The sequence below is a fragment of the Propithecus coquereli genome, unplaced genomic scaffold (assembly GCF_000956105.1).
Source record: "Propithecus coquereli isolate 6110/MARCELLA unplaced genomic scaffold, Pcoq_1.0 Scaffold54, whole genome shotgun sequence".
Taxonomy (NCBI): domain Eukaryota; kingdom Metazoa; phylum Chordata; class Mammalia; order Primates; family Indriidae; genus Propithecus; species Propithecus coquereli.
In genome coordinates, this window is record NW_012151285.1 from 4,301,781 (window position 1) to 4,310,629 (window position 8,849).

The 8,849-nt window shown below is 32.8% G+C and overlaps 1 protein-coding gene across 1 annotated transcript; it reads left to right on the forward strand.

The window, feature by feature from the left end:
• The first annotated feature begins 8,370 nt into the window (after positions 1–8,370).
• LOC105820810 (keratin-associated protein 19-3-like) lies at positions 8,371–8,596 on the forward strand. Its single transcript, XM_012657371.1, has one exon. The coding sequence runs from the start codon at positions 8,408–8,410 to the stop codon at positions 8,594–8,596; it is 189 nt and encodes a 62-aa protein (XP_012512825.1). The 5' UTR covers positions 8,371–8,407.
• Positions 8,597–8,849: the final 253 nt, after the last annotated feature.

Genomic DNA, 8,849 nt, shown 5'->3' on the forward strand with positions numbered 1-8,849 from the left:
AGGCAGTGTGACATCATTAAACCTGTTTATGTGCAGTTTTATAGCTTCTAGTTGAGTTAATGAGAATTAAATATTCAAATTAACAACTGTTTTTCAATTTAGGATACACTATAAAAATGGAACAAATTCAAAAGGGACCAAATAAATTAAGAGTAAGATGTGAGATAGTCAAAAGTTTCTTAATGGGGACAAAAATAAAAGCATTAATCATAAAATAAAAACATGAATAAATTGGATCTTATTACATTAAGAAATTCTTTTCATTATAAAGACACCATTTTAAAGTGAAAAACAAGCCACATGCTGAGAGAAATATTTTCAAAACGAAGATTTAACAAAATATCGGTACCCAAGTATGTAAAGAACTCCTACAAATCAGTGCTAGAATATTACAAACCCACTTAAAAATGGAGAAAATATTTGAGCAGGCATTTCAAAAAAGAAGATGTATAAATTACCATTAAGCATATAAGATGGTGCACAAAATTATTACTCCTCAGGTAAAAACCCAATTAAAACAATAATCAGATATTACTACATGCCCACAAGAATGGTCAAAATTAAACGGTCTGAAAATGAAGTGTTGTCAAAGATGTGGAGTAACTGGAATTCTCTTACATTGCTGATGAGACTGTAAATTTAAAAACATTTTGGAAAACAATTGACAAGATCTGAAGCTAGGATGATAGTTATCTCTGCAGTGCTCCCCAACCTTTTTGGCACCAGGGACTGTTTTCATGGAAGACAATTTTTCCACGGACCAGGGGGAGGATGGTTTTGGGATGATTTAAGTGCATTACATTTATAGTGCACTTTATTTCTATTATTATTACATTGTACTATATAATGAAATAATTATACAACTAGCCATAGGTTGGGGACCCCTGCTCTAAAGAATGATATTAACCAAAAAAGAGCAATGGAAACATTTTGGATATTAGAATATGCTTGGTATATAGATAGTGTGTGCATATATACAAAAATGCATTGAATGTTATACTTAAATTTAGGTTATGATATAATTCATTATAGCATACATTATGCTTCAAAGAAAAGGGTTAATGCAAATGAAATAAAATTAATGTTATATGTTTTTCTGAAGTCAGAAGACATTGGAGCTCATTTCTTCTTTAAATCCTTATTTTTCAGATGCAGAGAATTAGCCATGCCTGGTGAGAGGCAGGATGCTTACCTTTAAAGATTTCAGAATTCATCCATCCATTCAACACTTATTTATTGTGTTGCTACTATATGTTAGTTATTGCACAGAGGTAAACAAATCCAGTTGTGAAAATACACCATTTGAAAATTTCTTACTGAACACTAAAAATAATTGACTATATTTCTGGTCATATAAAGTTAATAAGAATTTAAAGGATCAAGATTAAAATTAAGGGCACAACTTAAGGAACTTAACCACATTTGGAGTCAGCTTTTGCTGTAAGTCACTAACTGTTTAGAATCAGCTGAGGAATTTTATCTTCGATTAGTGTTTTCCACCCCTTATCTTTTAGTATCATACCTATGTTTGGAGATTCTGAAAACATTTCTAATGTTAACGATTATCTTCCTGAATTTCATAGAGCCCTTGAATTTAAATTATCTTTTTATATCTAATACCTTAAACATTTAACAGCTTAGTAGACTAGCATGGTATTTCCTGAGAAGAAAAATTTTTTTAAAAATCACAGGATAGGCAAAGAGAACACATGTCTGGGACTGTTGTGATAAAAGTGAAGATACACAAGGAAGGAAGAGGAAGGAATTAATTATAGATTGCATAAAAGTTGATGGTGCCAAAAAGAAAATTTGTGTATTTCACAACTTCGCCTAGCAATCATAGCCTAATGACTAATGGGAGGACAGAGGCTGGATGATATTTTAAAAGAGATTTAACGTAACTGTTAGCATGACTAAAATTCAAAACACTGACAACAGCAAATACTGGTGTGCATATGGAGCAAATGAACTCTCATTCATTGCTGATGCAAATGCAAAATGGTACATCAACTTTGGAAGAGCAGTTTCTTACAAAGCTAAACATAATTTTACCATACAACCCAGCAATTGTACTCCTTGGTATTTACCCAAATGAGTTGAAAACTTATGTCCACACAAAAAGCTGAACACAAGTGTTTATAGAAGTCTTATTTGTAATTACCAAACGCAGAAGCAATCGACATGTCCTTCAATAAGTTAATGGACAAACATTCTGTGCATCCACAATGGAATATTAGCAACTGATAAAAAAGAAACAAACTATTAAGGAAGAAAGAAAGGAATCTTAAAAGCATATTGCAAAGCAAAAAGAGGTCAATGAGAAAAGACCACAATACTTTATGATTCCAATTCTATGACATTCTCAAGAAAGAAAACTCTGGAGACAATAAAGAGATCAGTGGTTCTAGGAGTTTGGGAGAAGTAAGGGAAGAGTAGGTGGAGCACAGAGGGATTTTTAGGGCAGTGAAACTATTCTGTGTAATAGAGTAATTGTGGACACATGACTTCATAAATTTCTCAAAACCCATAGAACGGTACAATACAGTTGTACAATTGTACAGAGTGAACCCTAATGAAACTATAAACTTTAGTAACACAATACATAATGTGATATAATAATAATGTATCAATATTGGTTCATCAATGTTAATAAATATACAAAACTAATGCAAGATGTTAATAATAGGGGAAACTGTGTTAACCTGTTCTAAAAAATGTGTTAATTAAAAAAAGAAATTTTAGAAGATATCAGATGTGCAGATAAGGAAATAGCAAATGTAAAGACAGGGAGAAAGCTGCAATGTCCATTTTTGGAAGTTCCTTGGATAGATGTAATATCAGAGAAAAGGGTCAGGATTTGAGAAGAGAACTTCTGGTCAGTTTTTAAGCTGCTTCTGAAATAATTTTTGAGTACTGTGTTTGACCTCAGTTTCTGAACAGTTTTGTCCCATGGCTGTTAAAGTCCGTAGAACTATACAACAGAGAGTGAATTCTAATGTAAACTATGGATTTTAGTTCATAATTATTCATTGATATTGGCTTGTCAATTAAATTTTTTTTTATTTTGCAACATAGTATGCAAAGAAAATTAATAGTTATGATGATCAATATTCTAAAATTAAAGAAAAAATTGACTTTTTTGTTTCTAGAGTTCTTTACTGGTGTTTACAACAGTTGAGTTGATTACTCTTGGCTTTCAGATGTTTCTGTTTCCTTATCTCCAAAGGAGATAGATAATTCACTTTTTAGACTGAAAAGCAAGATGCTTTAAAAGGATATGATAGATTCTAGAGCTTTGAATTTCACCATTTCTTTAATTTTTATTAAATTCATAAACAAAGTTTATCAATCCAAGGAAAAACCAGAGATGAAGAAATATTTAACTGAAGCATCAACAGCAACAAATATGATTGTTGTAACATGCTTGGCTGTGAAGAATTCTATTTGTGGTCTGGTATGTTCAGACTTTGAAGATACAGCAATTCCTTCTCATTATATGATGCAATAACTTTTAAGGGCTACCTAACTTGGCAAGAAAGCAAGCTCAAAAGCTTAATGAATGTGAGGGCCTCTGCTGGTGTCAGGGGACAATGAATGAGCTTTATTAAGTAACTGTAATAAAATGAATGGTACAAAAGGAGGGTATACATGTGATTTATCACATGTTCTGACCAGGGTATGTGAGCCTCCCTCTACACATGTTGACATTCACACTCAGGATCTTGCCTTGAAATAGCAAACCAAACTCACCACCCCTGACACCATGAGTTAATACTGCAGCTACTACAGAGGCCTGGACTACAGCTATGGAGGCCTCGGTGGCCTGCACTATGGCTACAGCTGTGGATGTGGCTTCCGCAGACTATGCTATGGTTGTGGCTATGGAGGCTACGGATATGGCTGCTACCGCCCATCATGCTATGGAGGATATGGATCCTCGGGTTTCTACTAAACTATTGCCCCAGTAACCCAATGTCTGAAATTATAAGGGGACTTTCCAAAGCTGATTTCAATCATTGGACACCTTAGATTTATTTTCACAAAAGAATTTAGCATCTCAGAATTTCAGATAATTTTTCAACAAATACCCATATCTCCATCTCCTAGTATCCTCTACTTTTGCTTTTATAACTAATTATATGTTTATCTTTTAATAAAACATCCTAATTTGAAAACACAATCTGGTTTCTGTTTTGTTCGTGAAACTCAGTTATGCGTAAGTATGATGGTTCCCTTCCACTCAGTTGTCAATGAGGGAAGATATCTCTTGGCTGGACTGAGAATCTATTGTTTTCATACACCTCATAAACATGCATGCAGATAGACAAATAAATAGATAGTTTCAAGTAAAAATGATTCTAGATTGAAATGAAAATAAATGCTTCAAAAGGATTAGTAATTTGACATTCTTTAATCTTTTGCTTTTATTTAGATAATATCCAAATTTAAGTCAAAAACAAAGCAATGCAAACTTAACACATATATATTTATATATCAAACGTATATGTTTCATTTAATTTAACTCCCATGTCTCAATTCACTAGAAATGCATTATGGATACTTCTATACATTCAAAATGTGTTTGTTTGGCTTTTTTATTGTAAGAGCAAGCAAATGATAACAGATGAAACCATATCGCTAGGCTAATTACTAAAGTATACATTCTTTCTAAGAATTTTAGTATTTTGTATAATCTCATCCTGCCATTCTCTTCTGCACATTATTTCATTTGACATTTTCATTGAACAAGGAATCCATAAGTCACTAATGAATTGGTGTAGAATTTTTTTCAGATGAAGTTAACTCATATTTAACTTAAAACATTTTAGCATTTTGTCAGTTGACTTTCCCATGGCATGGTATGGCATTCTTATCACCATCATCATTAGACTGAAAATTTTGCAATTTAACAAGGGAAAAAATAAGACTTTATTATAAATTATTTTTAGCTTAGGCTAATGACAAGCACAGTTCAATCCAAAGAGCTTTCTTACAAAGCTGATTTCAGTTAAATCTCTTTCCTGATAACAAATAGACAGGAGTGGGTATTTTATTGATGAAATAAGAAAAAAAAAACATAAAAAATTAGTACTTTTCCTAAAATCAAATTATATACTCAGATAACAATATAAAATTAAGATATTTTGTTTAAATTTGTCAAAATTGGTTAAATATGTTTGATTTAGTCACACATTTAGTAGTATAAAGTTGCTGAACTAGAACAGACATTAATGAGAGCAGTGACGTTCACCTCATCTTGTAGGTTAAAAAAATAAACAGCTCCCAAAAGTTATAGCAGCTCTATTAGCAGAATCAGGATCAGGATTATGGCCAAGGTCTTCTGAATGCAGGTGCCACGAGGCAGTCTCCTTTCCCAATCTACTTTCCCCCTGTATGCAGCCAAAGAGAGTATTTTAAAAGTTCTGCTCAGTGTCCCTAAATGTAGCTGAATTTCTGGGGATGTGAAGGAGGATTCCCTTTCTTAGAATCACTATTTCTATAACATTTTACTGTCCTAATATAGATAATTGAGAATCTTAAATTTAATGTTAACTTTATCTAGATTTCACCTAGATTTGTATCTATATGCATATCTATTCATATAGATATACCTATAGTTATCTGTATATGTACATCTATATCAAAAGATCAAAGCCTTTATTTGAAAGGCACAAAGTTAAATTTTATCCACCATCAGGAATCATCTATCCTTCCAGTTGATCCTATTTGGTGGTTATAGGGTCATGATGTACAGTGAGATACAGTTGTGTGGTCCCATTACTTTGCACTTAGTCATTAGGGTTAATATAGTTCCAAAGCTAATGGACATAGCCTTCAGGGCTAAAAATAAAAGCAATCATCAATGTCTTTAGGTTGAGAAGCATTGTGTATGACACTCATAGTAAAATACATTATCAAATTTCATTATGGCCCATTAGTTATTTAATTCATGTTTAAGTGAAGACAATTTTTTTGAATTTACAGAAAAAATATCCTTAATTTCCAAATAAAAACTATCACTTGGCAAACAGAAGACTTTATTTTCACCATTTCACACATCAACACAGGATCTCAGCTTCACAATCAACTCATCATCTTATGGTACAAATCTCTCAAAAAGAGAATGACAAAGAAATAATTGCCCAAGTTTTTGAGTCCACTGAATTAAGCAAAAACAACAATGTCAAAATAAATGTATATTTCTCAGTTTCCAAAGGTAATCAGTAGCCAAAGGATATTACCATTCTTCTATTTTTTTTCAATCAGGAAAAGAACCAATAAAAAATGATTGGTTGTTTTGGTTCGTGTATGTCAAGGCATTATTTCACAACTTATTCTTGATCATGTATATATACACATGCATTATAGATGTGTGTATATATATCAAAACAAGATATTTATATATATATGTATCATTATTTTCTTCTTTGAAAATACATAAATAAATCAGGGCACATTTCGTTGTTGAGCTTTTATTTAATTTTTAAAATCTATTGGTTTTTATTTCACATGGACATAGCTACGTGCATCAGAAACTACACAAATTAGCCCTTAGTCAGGGTCACACAGTCTAGCAGATTTATCTAAGCATTCATGAGATTCTTAAACTTGTTAGATTTATTTATTATTGTTTGGCTTCAAAATTACTCATTGAGAATGAAAAAATTTCCCAGCAGTTTTCTTTTCCAGAAAAAAAGTGAAGATAGAATGAATTGTGATAAGGAATAAAAGGTATTTAACAACCAAGGCAAAATATTGGGTTAAATATTCCTATAAAACCTGAAAGCCATTTGAGTTCATATTTTACCTAGGGATTCACAACAAGTTGTGGCAGGCAGAATTTATTCTTTCATTCACCCAACAAAAATTTTTTTTTTTCGGTTGTTTGGAAGAGCAGTGAACAAATCCACTTGAGAAAATGAATTATTAACCTGTTACATATAAACCTCGAAACAACATATACCTTGAGCAACATGTATAAAATTATGTAAAGCAACATAGTGCTTAAAGACCCAAGCCCAAGATGTGATCAAATTCTGGTCGGACTTAAACTTGGGCTTGATTTACTCTCTCCCCAGAATGAGCTGAGGAAATCTGTGAAAACTGGCCGGCTCCCCTTGCATCCTTGCTTTCTGTCCCAGTCATTTCAAAGTTGCAAATTTAAATTTGGAGATTTTAAGGCTTCGATGTTTTAATCACTCTGTTAAAAATAGTATATGATCCAAAGAGTATAGAAATATGGTTCCAAAAATTAAAAACCTTAATGAATCAGTGAATCTCATGAATAAGTGAGTCTTGCTGATTGAGAGAAAATAAGGGGGTGAGGCACAGAGAATTGGAAAAACAAATATAAGGGCAAAAATACTGTGATAAAATTAGGTCTATGAGTACAATGTTGAAAGGGAGTGGAAAAAATGACTAAGAAGGAATATCTAGCTGGTGCTAGTATGTATTGGAAGTGGATGCATAATGCAATGCAAAAAGAAGTTTGATAAAGAGAACTGATATATAGATTACGAGGAAGAGTAGATGTCTGTAAAGCACGGAACAAAGATCAACTGCGTTTCTACATAATATTAATACTTTAAGTACAAGTCATTCTAGAAAAGTGGGTAATTGGATAAAGAAAATATTTTTAACAGATGTTCAGGTTGGTTAGAAAAGTGAATTTGTTCTCTTGGATTATACTTCAGTTTCTGAAATAAATTTTATTTTCTTGATAAACTGAAAGGATGTTTTGCAAGCTGACAGCTAAAATCAAAATAGTTTTATATTGTGCCTATATATATATTTTTCCTATTACTTTGTATATATCACAGATGATCAGAAGATTTGTTTATTCAAAATGGTTTCTTTGCTTTTGAAGGAGGGCATATCCTTTATTTCTCAACCTGAGAAATACATTTATTTGAAAAATTTGCTAGATTTAAAAGTGTTAAACTTGATCAATGTATTTGAATCTAGGTGGAAGTAAGATATACCAATCCAAAGACTGATATAAAAGTGAGAAATAGGAAAATATTTAATGACAAAACACTATCAAATACAAATGATACACTATGCTTGGTAAGGAAGAATTCTATTTAGAGAATTTTTTACTTTGCAATTTTGAAGCCATAGATTTTCTCTTCATTATAAAAAAAAAAAAACAGAATGTAACGAGTTCAAGGGTGTTCTAACTGAGCAGCTAAATAAGTTCAAAAATTTTAATGAGTGTGTGCCTCTCCCGTGTTAGCAGATTAATGAGTTGCATCAAGTAAATGAATAACTTGGAATGCTACGAAAGAATGGCCATCGTTGTCACCACATGCCCTGATCAGGGTATATAAGCCTCCCTCTACACATGCTGACATTCACACTCAGGATCTCGCCTTGAACAGCAAACCAACTCACCACCCCTGACACTATGAGCTACTACGGCAGCTACTACGGAGGCCTGGGCTTTGGCTATGGAGGCTTTGGTGGCCTGGGCTATGGCTATGGCTGTGGATGTGGCAACTTCCGTGGACTGGGCTACGGCAGTGGCTATGGAGGCTACGGATACGGCTACCACCCGTCATTCTATGGAAGATACGGATTCTCTGGCTTCTACTGAACTATTGCTATAGTAATCCAACATATGTTACTATGAGTGGATTTGCTAAAATATTCTTCAGTGAATGGGCTGAGTTCACCCTAGGTCTTTTAGCAGGTGAAATCTAAGAATTTCAAGGAACTCATTGAATAAGTGTGTCTGCATCATGTCTCCTTGTATCTTCAGCTTGGGGGATAATAGCTGGTTTGTGTCCAATTCCAATAAGGGATCTAATTAAAAAATGTGGTTTCTGTTTGGTTCATTTAACTCAATT